The sequence below is a fragment of the Physella acuta genome, unplaced genomic scaffold (genome assembly GCF_028476545.2).
Source record: "Physella acuta isolate Inbredline_101_S28 unplaced genomic scaffold, ASM2847654v3 ptg002649l, whole genome shotgun sequence".
Taxonomy (NCBI): Eukaryota; Metazoa; Mollusca; class Gastropoda; family Physidae; genus Physella; species Physella acuta.
In genome coordinates this window covers 20,274-43,095 of record NW_026734096.1, presented here as the reverse complement: position 1 = coordinate 43,095, position 22,822 = coordinate 20,274, and the positions used below count along the sequence as shown (strand labels likewise).

Sequence of the window (22,822 nt, the reverse complement as noted above, 5' to 3'; positions counted from 1 at the left end):
TACGAAAATTGATAGGCCCTAATTAGTAATTAAATGAATACATTGAAATGTGTATAGAAACACGGTAGCTTTTTGGTATAATGCCAACTAAAAAAAATTGCTGTGTTTATTAGGAAGGCTATCTAAACTTCATAGGTTCTTGCTAAATCAAGTCACCTCCGCTGGTATATCAAAATGCTACATAAAGTAAATAAGCAAACCATAATATTAAGTAAAGAATCCGCTTTAGACAGCGATTCATAGGGCAGATGAAGTAGAGTTCATGTTTCTTGATCTCGGCTTACGAAGGGAAGGTGTAGTCAGCACTATATTTTCCCTAACATGAGTCAGGTACCCATCAGGGCTGGGTGGACTCAGAGACGTTCTATTGATTTGAAACTGGTTCGCTCTACCGCTTAGGGCACGTCGTCCCATAAACAATACGATAAAGACTTTGGTTCACTGTTTAATTGAACTAAATACTCCTTCCTCGACCCCCTTCCCCCCCCCCCCCCCCTGTTGGTAAACTTGTAAGGTCCCATCACTTCAGTAGGTTACCCTGCTGTGTTGTCATACGAACTAGAACAGGCTGTAATCAAATCAACGGCAGATATCACCTTTTATAACTCAATAACCATCTAAACTGTATGCAGTTGTGTTCGTTTAGCTTAGAGATTTAAGGACGTGTCTGTTGAAGATCATAAGTTTACAACAAAGGGTGATTGGCCCGCCAAAAAAAACAAAACATTTTGGCCGTCAGTAACGATGCTGTAGTGGGCCTGTTTGGTGGCGGGGGAGGGGGGGGGGGCGATGCACCTTAAATTCCTGGGAGAATGGGCAAACCCTGGTTAAGTTTTGTTTTCTAAAGAAAATAGATATGTTTATGTCGTTCGGGGTGGGGAGGGGAACGCCCACGCCAAGACTCCAGAACTTCCGACGGCCATACTAAATGTACTGTTAACTAGTGAAGGAATGACTGCCGACGGCCGTACTAAATGTACTGTTAACTAGTGAAGGACTTTCGACGGCCATACTAAATGTACTGTTAACTAGTGAAGGAATGACTGCCGACGGCCGTACTAAATGTACTGTTAACTAGTGAAGGAATGACGACCATACTAAATGTACTGTTAATTAGTGAACAACTGCCGACGGCCATACTAAATGTACTGTTAACTAGTGAAGGAATGACGGCCATACTAAATGTACTGTTAACTAGTGAAGGAATGACGGCCATACTAAATGTACTGTTAACTAGTGAAGGAATGCCGATGGCCATACTAAATGTACTGTTAACTAGTGAAGGAATGACGGCCATACTAAATGTACTGTTAACTAGTGAAGGAATGACGGCCATACTAAATGTACTGTTAACTAGTGAAGGAATGCCGATGGCCATACTAAATGTACTGTTAACTAGTGAAGGAATGACGACCATACTAAATGTACTGTTAACTAGTGAAGAAGTAAATGCCGACGGCCATACTAAATGTACTGTTAACTAGTGAAGGAATGACGACCATACTAAATGTACTGTTAACTATTGAAGGAATGACGACCATACTAAATGTACTGTTAACTAGTGAATGACTGCCGACGGCCATACTAAATGTACTGTTAATTAGTGAAGTAATGACGACGCCCATACTAAATGTACTGTTAACTAGTGAACAACTGCCGACGGCCGTACTAAATGTACTGTTAACTAGTGAAGGAATGACGACGGTCGTACTAAATGTACTGCTAACTAGTGAAGGAATGCCGACGGTCATACTAAATGTACTGTTAATTAGTGAAGGAATGATCATTGACCATACAGGAACTGGGAAATCCCAGCTATAGATAAGACTCATGAACTTGTAAAATGCAGATCTTGCGAAAATGATATCGTGTTTGCTTCTCCACTGTATCGCATATATAAAGTGAGTTACATAAAGAATTGATTACGCAGATCATTGAAGATTGTGTTTATCTTTAGAGAAACCAGTGTTTAACAGACCATGTAGCCAAAATTATGCCCAGTTTTAAAGAAGCTACTTAAACTATTACAACAACGTAATATTTATCTTTTGTATTTTAGATTTACACCAATATAAAACTTATCTTTCATATTTACAGCAATATAATATGTATCTTTTGGATTTTAGATTTACGACAATATAATATTTATCTTTTATCTTTTTGCTTTACAGCAATATAATATTTATCTTTTAGATTTACAGCAATATGATATTTATCTTTTCGATTTTAAATTTAAAGCAATATAATATTTATCTTTTAGATATACAGAAATCATACGATTTTTTTTGGTTCTTTCAAATATAATACCAAAGGTTCGATGGTTACACCCATATAATATTTTAATAAAGATATATTTCAACGGACACTGTTTCGGTTGATACCCTGCACCAAACTACCCCACCCTCCCAACTCTCCATCACCCCCCCCCCTCCCCCTTCACACTCACACCCCGTGTCACCCTTCCTGTAATACACAATAAGCACTGATGCTCCAATGCTCTCAATGATCAAAATCCCATTTACCCAGAGAAATATGGCTCCCAGTTTGAAGATTGTAAGTGGATTTTGGATTAGAGAGTATACAATTCAAGTATTTAGAAACAGATACATCTGACCCCAGACAGTCGGTGGGTTGTGAGATACCACGAGATGACGCAATCGCCTCTTTTATTGTTGTTGGCGTGCGGGGTTTAATTAAAAAAACTTAATTGGATTGGAGTGTGTATGTGTGCGTGTAGGGAGACTTGAGAGTGTGCTTATGCATGCGTATTTGTGTGTGTGTGTCATGTGTGTGTGTTTGTGTGTGTGTGTCTGTGTGTGTGTGCGTAATTGTGTCTATTGCTCTTATAGTAGTATTATCTGCTTTTTTTCTACCGAGGTGTGTCATGTACCTACCCAGAGACACAGTTCTCTTTATGTTCATGCTATTGATGGTTTGGAGTGGCAAAAATTGAGATATCACTTAGACACCTCTGGTGAATAAAGTTGACTTTGCACTGGGGCGCCTCTGTTGACAAAAGGTGACTTAACACTGGGGCGCCTCATTGACAAAAGGTGACTTAACACTGGGACGCCTCTGGTGACAAAAGTTGACTTAACACTAGGGCGCCTCTTTGACAAAAGGTGACTTAACACTAGGGCGCCTCTTTGACAAAAGGTGACTTAACACTGGGGCGCCTCTGTTGAGAAAAGGTGACTTAACACTGGGGCGCCTCTGTTGACAAAAGGTGACTTAAGACTGGGGCGCCTCTGTTGACAAAAGTTGACTTAACACTGGGGCGCCTCTGTTGACAAAAGTTGACTTAACACTGGGGCGCCTCTTTGACAAAAGCTGACTTTGCACTGGGGCGCCTTTGGTGACTAAAGTTGACTTAACACTGGGGCGCCTCTGGTGACTAAAGTTGACTTAACACTGGGACGCCTCAGATTATAATGACCCAACATTTTTCTCGTGTACACGTCATCACTTTGTCTCCAGCAGCCCTCCAGGTGTCAGTCGATTACCTGGAAAAAAAACCCACACACCTGGATACAAACGTGATAAGACTAGCGCTAAAGGACACGGTGAGGGTGGGGATTATAACGATTAGCAGCTACATTACTACACACGTGTAACATGTACAGCCACAGTACAGCCCCAGTACAGTACAGCCATAGTACAGCCTCAGTACAGTACAGCCCCAGTACAGCCTCAGTACAGTCTGGGTACAGCCATAGTACAGCCTCAGTACAGTACAGCCCCAGTACAGCCTCAGTACAGTCTGGGTACAGCCACAGTACAGCCCCAGTACAGCCTCAGTACAGTCTGGGTACAGCCACAGTACAGCCCCAGTACAGCCCCAGTATAGCCTCAGTACAGTACAGCCCCAGTACAGTACAGCCCCAGTACAGTACAGCCCCAGTACAGTACAGCCTCAGTACAGCCCCAGTACAGTACAGCCCCAGTACAGCCCCAGTACAGTACAGCCCCAGTACAGCCCTAGTACAGTACAGCCCCAGTACAGCCTCAGTACGGCCCAGTACAGCCCCAGTACAGTACAGCCCCAGTACAGTACAGCCCAGGTACAGCCCCAGTAAAGTACAGCCTCAGTACAGTACAGCCTCAGTACAGCCCCAGTACAGCCCCAGTATAGCCTCAGTACAGTACAGCCCCAGTACAGTACAGCCCCAGTACAGTACAGCTCCAGTACAGTACAGCCTCAGTACAGCCCCAGTACAGTTCAGCCCCAGTACAGCCCCAGTACAGCCCCAGTACAGCCCCAGTACAGCCCCAGTACAGCCCCAGTACAGTACAGCCCCAGTACAGTACAGCTCCAGTACAGTACAGCCTCAGTACAGCCCCAGTACAGTACAGCCTCAGTACAGCCCCAGTACAGTACAGCCCCAGTACAGCCCCAGTACAGCCCCAGTACAGCCCCAGTACAGTACAGCCCCAGTACAGCCCCAGTACAGCCCCAGTACAGCCCCAGTACAGTACAGCCCCAGTACAGTACAGCCCCAGTACAGCCCCAGTACAGCCCCAGTACAGCCCCAGTACAGTACAGCCCCAGTACAGCCCCAGTACAGTACAGCCCCAGTACAGCCTCAGTACGGCCCAGTACAGCCCCAGTACAGTACAGCCCCAGTACAGCCCCAGTACAGCCCCAGTACAGCCCCAGTACAGCCCCAGTACAGTACAGCCCCAGTACAGCCCAAGTACAGCCCCAGTACAGCCCCAGTACAGTACAGCCCCAGTACAGCCCCAGTACAGCCCCAGTACAGCACCAGTACAGTACAGCCCCAGTACAGTACAGCCCCAGTACAGTACAGCCCCAGTACAGCCCCAGTACAGTACAGCCCCAGTACAGCCCCAGTACAGTATAGCCCCTGTACAGTACAGCCCCAGTACAGCCCCAGTACAGCCCCAGTACAGTACAGCCCCAGTACAGTACAGCCCCAGTACAGTACAGCCCCAGTACAGCCCCAGTACAGCCCCAGTACAACCCCAGTACAGCCCCAGTACAGCCCCAGTACAGCCCCAGTACAGCCCCAGTACAGTCTCAGTACAGTCTCAGTACAGTCTCAGTACAGTACAGCTATGTGTAGTAGCAAGCACGTAAGCCGCCTCTGTCCACGTGTTAATGAAACAACAACAACAATAATTAAACATTGTTAAAATGTTATTTTTTTTATTTCATCTACGTTAGTAGCTGACTCCATACAACGGAAACATGACTTTGCTTCAAAAAAATATCACAGTTCGATCACTCTATGGGTCGGCGTCCCGAGTTCCAATCCATGGGCTCATGATGCTCGAAAGCTGGGGACAGCAACTCTTCTAAGAGAGACAACTCCAAAATCAAACAACAGCTGCCTTGTAGATTGGACAAAAGCTATGCCAGCAAATCCAAAAAGAAAATCAGGCTGAAATCGAAGTCGACGGTCTATATGACACATAACATGTTGACACGTAATACTTAGTTGTGTTGGAGGGAATCCGGTAGGACATAAAAAAAATTAATTAAAAACTAAGAAGAAGGCAGACCCGTGTACTATGCATATCAGGTTCCGGGTAGACTTCTGTGGAGAGTTGCTCTACGGTTATTTTGTGCCCAATTGTCTGTGCATCTAAACTCACTTCAGACTTATATTAATGCATGTGCGTTTATTCACATGAGCAATTTTCGTACAGAAACTAAAGGTTGTAGCTAGAAGGTTTCACATCGAAACTAGTACACTAAAACTGGTATGTAGCCATACGGAAAATAGACCTCCACACTGAGACGTAGACCCCCACACTGACACCTAGACCCCCCCCCCACCCCACATCTTGGGGGGGGGGGAATGTCATATATAAATTACTTCACGCTAATTTGACAATGTTTACCTCCCCACCGTCACACATCGTCACCAAAAGCCATACCCTCTAAATGACGTCACACCTCAACCTAAGACCCCCCCCACCCCCATCAAAATTGCAGTTGAATTTTGTTTTAACATCGTTTTTTTTACAATACTGAGCTCGGTCAACAGTGGTAGTGTGAGTGGTGGTGTGGTTAGTGTCTTGGGAGGGGGGGAGGCGATATGTTTACCACCACCCCCCCCACCCCCACCCCCATCAAAATTGCAGTTGAATTTTGTTTTAACATCGTTTTTTTTTACAATACTGAGCTCGGTCAACAGTGGTAGTGTGAGTGGTGGTGTGGTTAGTGTCTTGGGAGGGGGGGGGGGCGATATGTTTACCACCCCCCCCCCTCCCCCTCTCCGGAAAGATGCCTGAAGAAACGCTGCACACGCCTCAGTTGATCCACGTCTATGGTGCGATTAGCTCCGCGTTGGTCCCCCAGTAGAAAAAATCGTATGGGTACATTGCGTGTCACGTTGTTGTGTGCTATTTTTAGCCGCCCACAACCAACCGGATATTTAGGTAAACACCGATCGGTGCCCTAATTACCTCGAGAAACTTTTCCACCGGAGGCCGGCCGGGGTCACGTGACCGCGACACGATCTCTCCCAAAGAGGTATCTATCTATAGATAAGAACGCGATATAATCGGTGTGCGGCGATCACGTGGGTGACACGTGTCTTACTTGCAGCGCAACTGTCGCGCACCCCACCTCCGTAAGTTGATTAGGTTGATGTGAAGCTGTCCAGATTTGTTAGACTTTCTGGCCAACTGTGCGCAAAAAAAAAAAAAACCCTATGAGTCATAGAAAAAAAGTAAGCAGATAAAACGTAAAATGTATCGGGACTAGTTTGGTACCCAAGTACCCAAATTAACTATAGAAAAAATGCACACAAAAAACTATTAAACTACAAGATTTTATTAGGAATTGAATACCTTTACTAAAATTCAAGAAGCGACCCACGCTTTTAATTCTAGTTATTTAAATAGTAGTTCATTTTTATTTATTTAAAGAAAAATTGTGTTCTCCTCTGTAATGCATTATTACATAAAAGCTTGTTATTAAAACGCTTTTAATGCACTTTTTTCTGTACTTTGAAAATTTTAATACAATAGAGTTGCACGACTAAAAACCACTGCGTGTCAAGTTTTATAGATATTGGTCAGCCAGAGGTGGTCGAAATTTCGATCGCCAGTTTGGATACATATCGCGACAAAAGACAAAAGCACGACAGAAAGACAGAGGAAGCAAGTTAAATAAAAGCTTGTAATTAAGAGGCTAAAAAATGATTGAATTCCTTGTGTTGGGTAAATGTACAGGCATTTTGTTTTCAAGTAAAATGGTTGCAATACTATGTATATTAAAGTAGTAACAATAAAAGTGTAAATGTAGCATAGCTTTTAAAATTTAACACTATTGCGCGAATTGTGTAAAATAGGACTATTTACACGATTCTTCTTGTATGGGTCATTTGGTTGAATTTGTGAGAATCTCTTGAATTAAAAAAAAAAAAATTCAATATCTGATATGCTGAACAAAGCTTATATCTTTTAAGCACAAAAAGTGTTTGCCAATAGAAATTATGTAGCAGAATAAAGACAAGGATTAGGAAATTTCATCGGATCATCTTTATAAAGTTGAAGGTTTGATTGTGTAATGGTCCATCTGGACGTTTCATGGGTTATGTAAGTGACTACCCACATTATGAATTACAAAGTTAGAATCTTGTTGATTTTTGCACAGTGTTTCTTCCAGACTTTTTTCTCCGGGGGGTGGGGGTGGGGGTACTTGAAAATTTCGGGGAGCGGACTAAAATGTTCAGGGAGGGGGGGCGGGCAGACACTGTTAAAAGTATATATTTTCTATATAAATTCCATTTCGTTCTGAGGGGGGGGGGGGAGAAACTCTGGATGGAGCCCAGTCGAGTTCATCTTTTTTAAGGTCTCCCCTAGACCTCGTGGTTCTCAGTACATTTGGAATTGTTCCACCCGCTCTCGGTATTTATAATTAATAAAGTTGTACATAGCAGCTAAATTCAAGTTTGTGAAACGTTTGAATTTGATACATTATAGATCTATTTATGATAAAGTTAACAGAGAAGAAAACATAATTCTGAAAAGTCTGAATCCATTAAAGTAATAGAATTCCCGTGGGGTGAAATAATATTTCGGTGTGCATATTGTTTACAAAGTAAATTCTTCTGATGTAAAGCTGATGTACCAAGTATACTTACAAGCATACATGCTGATGGTAGGTAGGATGTCAAGTATACTGACAAGTTTATTTGGTGGGTAGGATGTTAAGTATATGACAAGTTTATATGGTGGGTAGGATGAACAAGTATACTGACAAGTTTATATGGTATGTAGGATGACCAAGTATACTGACAAGCATACATGCAATGTGCAGCATCCCTAGTTGAGTGCAGATATTCCACTGAGCTGGGCATCACACGCATGGCTGGTGTCTACAATTAGGTCAACAGAGCACGTGACGTGTGAACTGCACGCGGCTGACTGCCTGCAAGTACTGCCTGCCGGAGGTACTGTCTGCAGGTATGGGGAGCTTCACGCCCACTGAACAATTCCTTTTCCTGCTCTTTAAAACGTCATTTTGATGATGTAGCTTTTGTGTCCCGCCATTTCTGTGATTTAGTTTTTTTCTACGCAGCAATTTTGATGATGTAGTTTTTTCTGCCCACGCCCCCATTTTGATGATGTAGGCAGCTTTTCTTCCTCCCCTATATTTTTATGATGAAACTTTTCTGCCCCCCTCCCTCCCTTACATTCTGATGCTGCAGGCTTTCTGAACTCACCCCCCACCCACACACATTTTGATGATGTAGCCTATCTTCACTCACACACACACATTTTGATGATGTAGCCTTCCTTTACTCACCCCCCCCCCATGCACACACATTTTGATGATGTAGCCTTCCTTCACTCACCCTCCCCCACTCACACACACACACACATTTTGATGATGTAGCATTTCTTTACTCACCCCCCCCCCACATGCGCACACATTTTGATGATGTAGCCGCCTATCTTCACTCACACACACACACATTTTGATGATGTAGCCTATCTTCACTCACACACACACACATTTTGATGATGTAGCCTATCTTCACTCACACACACACACATTTTGATGATGTAGCCTATCTTCACTCACACACACACACATTTTGATGATGTAGCCTATCTTCACTCACACACACACATTTTGATGATGTAGCCTATCTTCACTCACACACACACATTTTGATGATGTAGCCTATCTTCACTCACACACACACACACATTTTGATGATGTAGCCTTTCTGCACTCGCCCCCCCCACTCCCCCCACACACACACACACATGATGATGTAGCCTGTCTTCACTCACACACACACACATTTTGATGATGTAGCCTTTCTGCACTCGCCCCCCCCACTCCCCCCACACACACACACATTTTGATGATGTAGCTTGTCTGGCACATCAGGAGAAGTGTATCAATAATTTACAGTTGAAGCCGTTTTGTGGTTTGTGTTGCGTGTCAAGAACCGAGGTTGGTGGTTCATCTTGACCTAGACCTTGCTGCCATGACCCATGTCCTGTCTCACCATGCCTTGTCTCTCCTGTCTCACCATGACTTGTCTCACCATGTCCTGTCTCACCATGCCCTGTCTCTCCTGTCTCACCATGACTTGTCTCACCATGTCCTGTCTCACCATGCCCTGTCTCTCCTGTCTCACCATGACTTGTCTCACCATGACCTGTCTCACCATGTCATGTCTCACCATACAATGTCTCACCATACCATGTCTCACCATGACTTGTCTCACCATGTCCAGTCTCACCATGCCCTGTCTCTCCTGTCTCACCATGCCATGTCTCACCATGACCTGTCTCACCATGTCCTGTCTCACCATGTCCAGTCTCACCATGCCCTGTCTCTCCTGTCTCACCATGCCATGTCTCACCATGACCTGTCTCACCATGTCCTGTCTCACCATGTCCAGTCTCACCATGCCCTGTCTCTCCTGTCTCACCATGCCCTGTCTCAACATGTCCTGTCTCACCATGACCTGTCTCACCATGTCCTGTCTCACCAAGCCCTGTCTCACCATGCCCTGTCTCTCCTGTCTCACCATGCCATGTCTCACCATGACCTGTCTCACCATGTCCTGTCTCACCATGTCCAGTCTCACCATGCCCTGTCTCTCCTGTCTCACCATGACCTGTCTCACCATGTCCTGTCTCACCAAGCCCTGTCTCACCATGCCCTGTCTCTCCTGTCTCACCATGCCATGTCTCACCATGACCTGTCTCACCATGTCCTGTCTCACCAAGCCCTGTCTCACCATGCCATGTCTCACCAAGCCCTGTCTCACCATGCCCTGTCTCAACATGTCCTGTCTCACTATGTCCTGTCTCACCATGCCTTGTCTCACCATGCCCTGTCTCACCATGTCCTGTCTCACCATGTCCACAGAAGAGGACCACAATCTACCACCACTGTGATAGCATAGCTTGGTTTATATACGAAACACTTGCTCAACACAACTCTTCAAAAGGAAGCAGATAAAATCAGGGCAATATATAACATCCCCCCCACACACACACACAACCTCACCACACTCACACACAAACACAAGCACACACAAACAAATACATAAACACACTGTCCACTCCAATTAATTGATTTTATAAAATTCCGCACGCCAACAGACAGACAGACGAGATAGCCTTAACTCAATCAAAAACCAACCGACCGGATGATTGATGAATCTGATCTCTTAAGATATTGCATTCAGTCAAACTCTTAAAAAGTCGAATCTTTCAATTGGATTTTAAGTAAACAAATCTCTGGTTGCCGCGATATTTGTGTGAGCATCTCTGTCAAACGTTTAATATAGGTAGTGAGGTGAGGTGGATCACACACGTGACTTGTTCGGGTGGTGGGCCGGTGGGTCACGTTAGTGTGGTGGGCCGGTGGGTCACGTTAGTGTGGTGGGCCGGTGGGTCATTGGTGGACCGGTGGTTCAATTAGTGTGGTGAGCCGGTGGGCCACGTTACGGTGGGTCTCTCTTTCTCTACCTCTCTCTACCTCTCTCTGTCTCTCTCTATCTATCTATCGACCTATAACGACACCGTAAGCCAAAAGGTATGATGAAACAACGGGACATATTGGATTTTGAAAAAAAATAAAGCGTTGTGCTTTGAAATAGAATAGAGACTGGGGCTAAGTTATAAATCAATCAATCATTCAATCAATCAATCAATCAATCACAGTGTATAACAGTAAAGCTAAAATCTGGTTACACTCAATACAGGCTAGACGAACAACTCCAACATGTTTGCTTTAGGTGTTGATCAAGTTATAAATGGGAGATAATCTACCCATGTTTGATGACAATTGCCCTAAATAGATATGACGAAATTTCCGGACACAGCGATGTGATGAAGTGTGGAGGGAATATTGGAAAAAAAAATGACCAAGCGATCTAATAGTTCTGGACATCATGTAGGCCTACACTGTATATTCCATTTCCTCGTTTTGAAATATCGATATTGTATCGTATCATGGAATCGATACTAACGCTAATAGGATGACATGCCGAATATTCGATACCGAATTGAATAATCGATACCGATTAAGAAATTCGATGTTCTGTCCGAGTGGTACAGAAGCTGGACATTGATCCAAATTTGGGGGTGGGGGAGGGGGTGTGGCAGAGTTCACAGACCAGACGTCTGCCAGGGGCCGGAAATACGTCGTGTAGGCACCGACATTTGGCGGGGTGGCGGGGGGGGGGGGGGATGGTGGGGGTCCCACGGTGCTCCCGCATCACGATCAGCTGACCCAAATATCTGAACTACGTTATTAACTTAAGTGTTTGTCTAGAGGGTTTTAAATGTTCGTACACATAGACATACACACATACATACATACTTTCACGTCGATATTGGGGTTTTAAATGCTCGTACACATAGACATACACATACATACATACAAACATACTCTCAAATTGATAATAAATTGATAATTTAAATGCTCCTACATATAGACATACACATATACATACATACTCTCACATCTTTACTGAGGTTTTAAATGCTCGTATACATGACCCCCACCCCCGCCCCCATTACCAGGGGTGTGTTAAGCTTCTTTGACCTTCCCTTTGCACCCACCCACCCACACCCACCCACCCACACCCCCACACCCCCACTAGACAAAACACAATGGTTAGATCGGGGAAGTCGTCCATTCAACTAGGCGCGCCTGACAAGCTGGTGGGACCTTCCTTTTCCACCTACCCACCCACACACCACACAGTCACACAGCCACCCACACACTGACACACCCACACTAGACAAAACACAATGGCTAGATTGTGGAAGCCGTCCGTTCAAGTGGGCATGACAACCTGGTCATTAACTTTCTGAAATTTAATTTTATTCGATCCGCCAGGGTCATCGAAATAGATGAACTCTCCTTCCTCTATCCCACCGAATGTCAACTTTACTGAAAACTGTAAAGCTGGGTACGTCGTGACCAAATCTTACAGCATTCCCTTCCATCCGATTCAACCCGAGGAATGTATGACATCAACAAACTACTTAACATGTGTTTTGTTGTCAGATTTCACCTCCCCAATAGCTGTTTGAAGCAGATCAGGCCAGTACATCATCGTGTTTGGCCTACACCAGGGGTCTCCAAACTACGGCCCGCGGGCCGGATGCGGCCCTCGAAGTCCTCTCATCCGGCCCGCGGAGATCTTTTTGTCCAAGGGAAAATCGTTTGTTGGTGATGGCTGAAGAACTTTACCCAGAAAAATCAAAGACATGCCTGGAAGAAACTGGCCCCCCGAACTGAAATTTGATAGTTAATGCGGCCCTCGGACTCAAAAGTTTGGAAACCCCTGGCCTACATCAACAAAAAACTAGGTACAGACCAGAATAACTAGAGCAGAACTTGATGCTGCACTTCTTCATGGGCCAGTACTTCACGTCAGAGAGGGTACCGTGGGCATTATATCACACAGGAGGGTACCGTGGGCATTACATTACACAAGATAGTTCTAGATGTGCCTTGTTTACAGGTGGGGCATTGCGGGCATTACATACCACAGGATGATTGTGGGCATTATATAACACGGGATGGTTGTGGGCATTATATAACACGGGATGGTTGTGGGCATTATATAACACGGGATGGTTGTGGGCATTATATAACACGGGATGGTTGTGGGCATTATATAATATAGGATGGTTGTGGGTATTGCATACCACAGGATAGTTGTGGGCATTATATACGACAGGATAGTTGTGGGCATTACATAATACAGGAGGGCTGTATGTGTGTCCTGTTCACCAGAGCGTCCAGTTTTTGTTCTGTAGTTTGGTGGGGTTTAAGGTGTCACCAGTGTTTCTTCCAGACTTTTTTCTCCGGGGGGGGGGGCACTTGAAATTTTCGGTGGGGCGGTAGACTTTTTTCGGGGGTGGGGGGGGGGGGCGGACACTGTTATAAATATATATATTCTATATAAATTATATACATTTCATTTCGTTCGGGGGGGGGGGCGGTAAAAAAATTTCGGGGGGGGGGGGCAAACGAAGAGATGCCTGGAAGAAACTCTGCGTGTCACTAAAATGGGGATGGGTGGACTTTCATTCATTACCTCATTATCTCATTATCTCAGTGTTACCAGGTGCACTGTTTGGTCCAGATTTTTACCTTATCGCGGTCAAAATTTGGTACAGGTACATAGCCTAGTGGAGACACACTGTACTGACATTTCTTAGATAACGATTCATGACTTTTTCTACAAATTTCATAATGACTTTTCTTACAGATAGCCTACATTTCATTGACTTTCCTGGAGATACATATTCATGACATTCAATAGTGACATTATAAATATATTTCATATAGATGCAGTTTGACATTTGGAATTTAAATTGAATGACATTTGGTACAAAAGAATTTCAACGACGTTTCGTTCAAACGCATTTCAATGACATTTCGTACAACAAATTTAATGAAATTTCGTACCGATACATTTTAATGACATTTCATACAGACATTTTAATGACATTTCGTACGGACATCTTAATGACATTTCGTACTGACATTTAAATGACATTTCGTACAGACATAACATTTGGTACACGAAGACTGGCTATCACTAACAGATAGCGAGCACGTGGTAAGTTACATTTTGTTTTCATGTCGTTAGAAAACGGATATGGAAAGCGCGGGTAATTAAACACTCACGCATGCGCAAAAGACTCATCGAAAGAGAGTGCGCTGTTAACTAGGGATCAGACTGAAATTGGAGGGGAAAAATCAATTAAGCGGCTTAGAATTTTTTTTTAAAGTGATAGATGGATGTTCGACCTTCACTGACCGATGGGTATTTGAATTCATTGACCTGTGGGTATTTGACATTTGGTGTCGGATGGGTATTTGACATTTGGTGTCGGATGGGTATTTGACATTTGGTGTCGGATGGGTATTTGACATTTGGTGTCGGATGGGTATTTGACATTTGGTGTCGGATGGGTATTTGACATTTGGTGTCGGATGGGTATTTGACATTTGGTGTCGGATGGGTATTTGACATTTGGTGTCGGATGGGTATTTGACATTTGGTGTCGGATGGGTATTTGACATTTGGTGTCGGATGGGTATTTGACATTTGGTGTCGGATGGGTATTTGACATTTGGTGTCGGATGGGTATTTGACATTTGGTGTCGGATGGGTATTTGACATTTGGTGTCGGATGGGTATTTGACATTTGGTGTCGGATGGGTATTTGACATTTGGTGTCGGATGGGTATTTGACATTTGGTGTCGGATGGGTATTTGACATTTGGTGTCGGATGGGTATTTGACATTTGGTGTCGGATGGGTATTTGACATTTGGTGTCGGATGGGTATTTGACATTTGGTGTCGGATGGGTATTTGACATTTGGTGTCGGATGGGTATTTGACATTTGGTGTCGGATGGGTATTTGACATTTGGTGTCGGATGGGTATTTGACATTTGGTGTCGGATGGGTATTTGACATTTGGTGTCGGATGGGTATTTGACATTTGGTGTCGGATGGGTATTTGACATTTGGTGTCGGATGGGTATTTGACATTTGGTGTCGGATGGGTATTTGACATTTGGTGTCGGATGGGTATTTGACATTTGGTGTCGGATGGGTATTTGACATTTGGTGTCGGATGGGTATTTGACATTTGCCGGAAAGTGGGTGTTTGACAATGGCATTTGCTAATATCTGGGTAATTGACATTTGCTGATAGGTTGATAACTGACATTTGCTGACAAACGGGTAACTGACATTCAGTGTCACGTGTGTTGTCGATCTACACCTGACTGACACTGACATTGACCTTGATATTCTTTGCGTTCCACTTCACTGGCAGCGGTTATTTGTTTTTTTCTAAGGCTGGGTAGGGTACCGGCTTTCACTGCTGACATAAAAAGTTGAACACACCGGCTGCTGAGCCAACTGCTAGAAACAGCCACAAACAGCCACAAACAGCCAGCCAGTGTTTTTTCCAGACTTTTTTCTCCGGGGGGCACTTAAAATTTCCGGGGGGGGGGGGGGGGGGGGAGGGGGCGGACACTGTTAAAAAATATATTTTCTATATAAATTCCATTTCGTTCGTGGGGGGGGGGGGTGTAGACTTTTATCGGGGAGATGCCTGAAAGAAGCTTTGCAAACAGCCACAAACAGCTCACATGATATAGAATGTGCAATTCAGTAAATGCCTAATTCGGTCCTTTTCACCGAATTAAATATCATGTCGAAAGCTTCACCCCCCCCCCTCACCCCACCCCTTTCTTTTGAGTTAATTTCTAAGCCTTAATGTCTTATTACGTATTCTTATTGTAATAGTCCCATGGCATTAAGTATCGCAATTATTTCTTTCTATTTAATATACGAATGGTCTCACAATGCGGGGGGGGGGGGGGGTGTACGATTCGCACCATTTAAGGTTTGACATGACATCAAAGGGGGGGATACGACCACAGATACGATGCTTTATTTCTATAGAAATAAAACGGTAGTGGGGAGGGTTACACCAAAGCAAAAATATTCAAATCTAGCAAAAGATAGAGGCGGGGGGGGGGTGACATACTGGGTTACCGCACCGATATGCACCCTACCTAGTGACGCCACTGTGTTACATTTATCAACCAGACATATGCTGTTAGATTACAGAGTATTTCTAGTGCAAGCCGTGAGGTGTACATTTAATAATACGAGTGAGGGAGTAATGCTTGAGGTATTATATTTATTAAACCGCTGCTAGTAGGATGAAACGATTGATTTTCAGCACCGCAGTGCAAGTCCAGTGTTTAAAAAAAAGTTTAAAAAAATATGCTTTACCTGTTGATTTTTTGTATTTGCGTTGGAATGCGCATATATTTCTCAAAACATGCATTTTTCTTTCGATCATAGCAACAGACTGGGGGGGGGGTGTTCAGCAAGCAAATAGCTTTAATAATTACAGTAAAGCTGGTTGGATAAGTAGAACGAATTTCTGCCATCTCAACTTTTAACTTCACTTATAGGTATGGCGAGAGAACCCTGAGGCACTCCACGACAAAATGTCACGCACTTACCTAACCTTTCTGCTTCTAAATCCCGTTAGTGCCCAAGACACATGGGGCAGATGAAGTAGAGTTCATCTGATTCATAGACCTCGACATATGAAGGGATAGTATGGTCAGCACTATGTCCAGCCGCCTTAGTTTCCCTAATGTAAGTTAGGTACCCGACAGAGCTGGGTGAACTCAGGGACGTTCCACTTATTTTAACCTGGATTCCACAGAGACTCTCGGTTTAGCAGTCTAGCGCTCTCTACCGCTAGGCCACGACGTCACCTACCTAACCTTTAGTCATCGTTTTATTTTTATTTTTTACTTATGAGTAACACAATGCTCTCTAAGAAGTGAAGGGGTCGGTTCGGGATTTACGTATTAACTTAACAAGCTATAGCTTTGAACTCCAGCTTTGTGGGAAGGTCCCCATTTTTTTTCCGGATGAGCAATAGTCACTGAACCACTATTCCTCCCTGTTTTGCTGCTAACCCGAAAGTCTCGAGTTCGGGTCCCTGGCTAGAGTCGTAGCATGTCCCCGAATCTACCAAACTCTGATGGGTACATGACTCACGTTAAGGAAAATAAAGGCGGTAGGGCATAGTGCTGACCACATTATCCCTTCATATGCCGAGGTCACATAAATATGTGAACTCTACTTCACTTGCCCCGTAGGCCGTCAGGTTCGAGTCGGGCCAAAGGGGGACTTTACTTACTTTAGTTATTATTTGTCCGAAATGAAAACTCTGTAGACCATAGAATCCGGTAACATATAAAATATGTAGGTTTATGGAGGGGCACCATGTCTCAAAAACCTAAGGGCTTCATCAGTTCAAAGTCCGGCCCTGTAAGAGACAAAAGAAATAGTGTCTTTTTCGTCAAACACGACATGCCAAAACAATCCTCCATCCCCCACCCCCAATCCATTGGGACCCTGTGTGTTTATTTTTAATGTAACCAACAGGAAAACAAAGATCTGAATATTAAACGACCGTGAAGATATTCTATATAACACGAAGGTTAGGTTTACATTTTGCTATATTATGTTTTACGGGGTGATGGTAGAATTGCTTTCATAATTTTTTCTCCGGAGTGAAGGGACGGGCACTTGAAACTTGCGTGGGGGCGGACAATGGTTCAAGTATTTATTTTCTGCATAAATTATATCATACTAGGCATACTGCCTCGCTTCGCTTAGGTTTTCAAAAAAGTTTAGAAATTGAATGATTAATTAATAGGTGATTGGCTGTTATGTTAAATACTTAGGGCCTAAATTTATACAGTCGGGTACTTTTATTGTGCCCATAAATTGATGGAATATTCGCAAACTTACTACTCGCAAGGTTATTAGAACTGAAAGGGCTTTCATAAAAATTATTAATCAAATATAATATTAAATTACTATTGCAATTAATTTTACAATTTCAATACAATACAAAACTTAATTTATAACAAAATATCCATTTAAAACAATGCTATACATTATGATTTTTGCTTTTTCTTAAAAAGAGTATACAAAATATTTAAAAATTGTTACTTTAAAAAGTTACCGCCCCTGTTCATAGACCAAATGACCAAATCTCGTATAATGAGAATTTCAATCGCAGTCATTTTTAGCCCTCTTCGAGGGCTTTGATGCTGACCAACAGTTTTTCCATACGGCCCAGTCATCTATAGAGGTGTATGCAAAATATTAGCCAGTTATACAAAGAGTAAGTACCCTAAAATTTGTGTAGAAATTACCCTGTTTTCCCCATAAAATACAAAGATTATATAGGGAAATACGACTGGTCAGTTTTGACCCGTTTCCCGATTTTTCCCGGACATGGCGAGTTTTTTGTGACACCCCAAGGCGTTCTCCTACCACCTCACAAAATTTTAAGGGGGGTCGTCGGAGGAATTTTTTTTTCGTAATAGAGCTCATATAAAGAGAATTTCACTCGCGGTCACTTTTTAGCCCTCGTCGAGGGCTTTGAGTGAAACCGACAGTTTTCCCTAAAGGTCAAGCCATTCACCTAAGAGTATGCAAATAATTAGCCAGATATACTGAGTTTAAGTACCCTAAAGTCTGCGTTGAAATGACCCTCTGTTTTTCCTATAAAATACAAAGATTATATAGGGAAATACAACTGGTCAGTTTTGACCCATTTCCCGATTTTTCCCGGACATGGCGAGTTTTTTGTGACACCCCAAGGCGTTCTCCTACCACCTCACAAAATATGAAGGGGGGTCGTCGGAGGAAATTTTTTTTCGTAATAGAGCTCATATAAAGAGAAGTTCACTCGCGGTCACTTTTTAGCCCTCGTCGAAGGCTTTGAGTGAAACCGACAGGTCTGCCCTACGATCAAGCCATTTACCTATAAGCACGCCAAAACTTAGCCAGATGTAAAGAGGGTAAGTGCCCTAAAATCCGTTTTGAAATGACCCTCTGTTTTCCCCATAAAATACAAAGATTATATAGGGAAATACGACTGGTCAGTTTTGACCCATTTCCCGATTTTTCCCGGACATGGCGAGTTTTTTGTGACACCCCAAGGTGTTCTCCTACCACCTCACAAAATTTCAAGGGGGGTCGTCGGAGGAAATTTTTTTTCGTAATAGAGCTCATATAAAGAGAATTTCACTCGCGGTCACTTTTTAGCCCTCGTCGAGGGCTTTGAGTGAAACCGACAGTTTTCCCTAAAGGTCAATCCATTCACCTAAGAGTATGCAAAAAATTAGCCAGATATACTGAGTTTAAGTACCCTAAAGTCTGCGTTGAAATGACCCTCTGTTTTCCCCATAAAATACAAAGATTATATAGGGAAATACGACTGGTCAGTTTTGACCCATTTCCCGATTTTTCCCGGACATGGCGAATTTTTTGTGACACCCCAAGGTGTTCTCCTACCACCTCACAAAATTTCAAGGGGGGGTCGTCGGAGGAAATTATTTTTCGTAATAGAGCTCATATAAAGAGAATTTCACTCGCGGTCACTTTTTAGCCCTCGTCGAGGGCTTTGAGTGAAACCGACAGTTTTCCCTAAAGGTCAATCCATTCACCTAAGAGTATGCAAAAAATTAGCCAGATATACTGAGTTTAAGTACCCTAAAGTCTGCGTTGAAATGACCCTCTGTTTTTCCCATAAAATACAAAGACTATATAGGGAAATACAACTGGTCAGTTTTGACCCCTTTACGAAGTTTTCCCAGATATGCCGAGTTTTTTGTGACACCCCAAGGCATTCTTCTACCACCTCACAAAATATCAAGGGGGGTCGTCGGAGGAAATTTTTTTTCGTTATAGAGCTCATATAAAGAGAATTTCACTCGCGGTCACTTTTTAGCCCTCGTCGAGGGCTTTGAGTGAAACCGACATGTCTGCCCTACGGCCAAACCATTTACCTATAAACTTGCCAAAAATTAGCCAGATGTAAAGAGGGTAAGTGCCCTAAAATCCGTTTTGAAATGACCCTCTGCTTTTCCCATAAAATACAAAGATTATATAGGGAAATACAACTGGTCAGTTTTGACCCCTTTACGAAGTTTTCCCAGATATGCCGAGTTTTTTGTGACACCCCAGGGCGTTCTCCTACCACCTCACAAAATTTCAAGGGGGGTCGTCGGAGGAATTTTTTTTTCGTAATATAGCCCATATAAGGCGCCGGTCAGTCGAGGTCAGTTTTGACCCCCTCTCCGTAGACTTTTCGGCCAACCGTCACCGGCCCTCGTGTTCTAAGGCCCCAAGGCACCATCGTGCCAAATTTGACGCGCCTGCGGCGCCGGGAAGTGCCCTATCGGGCACCTGACCACTTTGCTTTATATATATAGATTTCAATTTTGTCCGGGGATAGGCTAGTGCGGGGGTCGGCAACCTGCGGCTCGCGAGCCGCATGCGGCTCTTTTGATATCAAGATGCGGCTCTCCAACTCCTTGCACAAGTACTAATAATCTTAATAAAAAAATAAAATATTTGAAATAAAAAAATGTTAGTGGCTCTTTAAAACCAGGGAAATTTTGAAAATTGTAACTTTTGGCTCTTTCGCTTCAAAAGGTTGCCGACCCCTAGGCTAGTGGAAGTGCTCCAGGGCACACCCCCTCTCCCGCGAAGAAATACCTGAAAGAAACCCCGGGCGATGGTGTGGTACAGACAGTGGTGTATAACACCACCTGACACCAATTTATTATGATTATTGTCTCAAAGTTTTGTGGGGGATTAGACAAGTTGGATAAACTCACTATATCGACTCAATTGTTTAACGGCAGGGGTCTCCAAACTTTTCAGCTCGAGGGCCGCATTAACTATCAAATATCAGTTCGGGGGCCAGAGTTTCTTCAAGACATCTCTTCGGGGTGGCAGCGCCCCCCCCCCCCTCCCCCGAAGAACGCGTACCGCCCCCCCTCCCCTTAACGAAATATAATTTATATAGAAATATATACAAATTTCAAGTGTCCCCCCCCCCCCTTCCGGAGGAAAAAGTCTGAAAGAAACACTGTCGGTGGCCAAAATCACCATCGAGGTCCAAGTTTGCTCTCAAATTGTTCTTCACGTATTTCAATCTTGAAAATATTTGTTTACACTGGTATCTTGTTCCAAAATTTGAAAGGTACTTTGGGGTTCGGCGTGGTCGAGTCGGTAAAGCTCATGGTCTCGAGTTCGAACCCTCGGGCAGATGAGGCTCGTTAGCTGGGGACAGCCACTCTCCTAGGAGAGACAACTCCAAAATTAAACAACTGCTGCCTTGTAGTTTGTTCTTGGTTGGACAAAGGCTATGAAAGCAAAGGCTATGGTGTTGGAGGCGTGGTCGAGTCGGCAAAAAGCTCATGGTTGATAAAATTCGAACAAAGTCTCGAGTTCAAACCCACTGGCAGATAAATCTCGATCCCCTTCAACACTAATAATTAAGAACGAAGAAGAAGAAGAAAGGTACTTTGATGCAAAAGTTTTAATATTAGGAAAAATCTTCCTTTTGCAAAAACTTATAAAAAACCCACCCGCCCTTCTTTGAACGTGTCTCTAATGACCTCCAGCTGCAGTTCACCTTTGCCACTAGCCACATTTGCTTCAAATGGGTTCTGAAACAGTCTCACTTTTTTCTGCCTTTGAATCAAATTTAAAAAAAACCGCTACTGAAAATGCAGCTTGAAGACTTTGATGATCTCGTATGCAAATGACGTGGGGAACTCAGTGGTTGCTTAAGCCTAAAGATTTTGCTCTTCTGAGAGTGCGTTAGTTGTTGGGTTGTACTTGTTCCAAAAATATGACAAGTTTGGATCTGAAAGCATTTAGGTGGGTGTATAGATCAGAAACTAAATTTCCATCTCTTGTAGTTTTAGGTTCAAAAAATTTAAATGACTAGTTATGTTTGCAGCAGAGGCCGATTTCTATACCCACTCTTCATCAGACAGTAAGTACATCAGCTTGTGGCTTGCCTTTACTTTCAAGGAAGTCACCTATTTCCTTTCTTAACTTAAATACTCAGCTCAGAAAAATTTCTCGCAAATTAGCCATCTTACTGCGGTGAAATATGGTAAATCTTGCGATTCTGTGTTTCTATCTTTTAACATGTCTTTGAATTATCTATATTCTCTCCGGTAACAGTGCCATACATTCTATGTAGGGAAGCCAGCTCTTGTGTTATGTTTATGTCTTCATCCACACCTCTAATGAACATAAGCAGTTGAGATGTGGAACAGCTGTCCAGCAACTGATCCATTACAATTAAAAAATTGCCAAACTTGCTTGCATTTTCGCTATTTGAGTCACGATGTTTTCACCGATGTCTGCAACACGGCGGGCAATGGTACCTGCACCCAATGCTACATTTTCAAGTTGTTTTTAATTTTCTGGGCATAGTTTCTCAGCCACCTCTAACAAACATTTATTCCGTGGACAAAAAGATCGCCGCCCGCGGGCCGGATGAGAGGACCTCGCGGGCCGCATCTGGTCCGCGGGCCGTAGTTTGGAGACCCCTGGTTTAACGCATTCGTTCTTTTTTAAAATAAACCGGGAGTGATCTCTACTAAACTTTCATAAATATGAAACAACAGTGTAGGCAACTCGGGATATAGACATGATTTTTAATCCATTTTAAATACTTAAACTTTTAAAAATAGAATACAACCTCGTAGAAAAAAGAATTGCACACCAAGTGAACGCCAAATAACATGTGCATAATAGTGCAGAATATTATTAGTACTTTATAAATTCACATGCGTTTTTTGAGAAATCGGAAATAGCGAAAATTTCTACTTCTGGGCAACAGAAATTACTAAAAAATTTATAGAAGGCAGAGAATTAGATCTTTTTCTTACATGTGAAATTTCATTTATCCATAT

At 43.3% G+C, this 22,822-nt stretch overlaps 1 protein-coding gene across 1 annotated transcript in view; it reads left to right on the top strand.

Annotated features, from left to right (window-relative positions):
* Positions 1-3,615: 3,615 nt before the first annotated feature.
* The window catches only part of LOC131933846 (DNA-directed RNA polymerase II subunit RPB1-like), a 31,270-nt gene continuing 12,063 nt past the window's right edge, over positions 3,616-22,822 (top strand). Inside the window, exon 1 of the mRNA XM_059290382.1 lies at positions 3,616-5,094. Coding sequence (XP_059146365.1) covers positions 3,616-5,094 — 1,479 coding nt within the window. The remainder of the gene's footprint in view (positions 5,095-22,822) is intronic.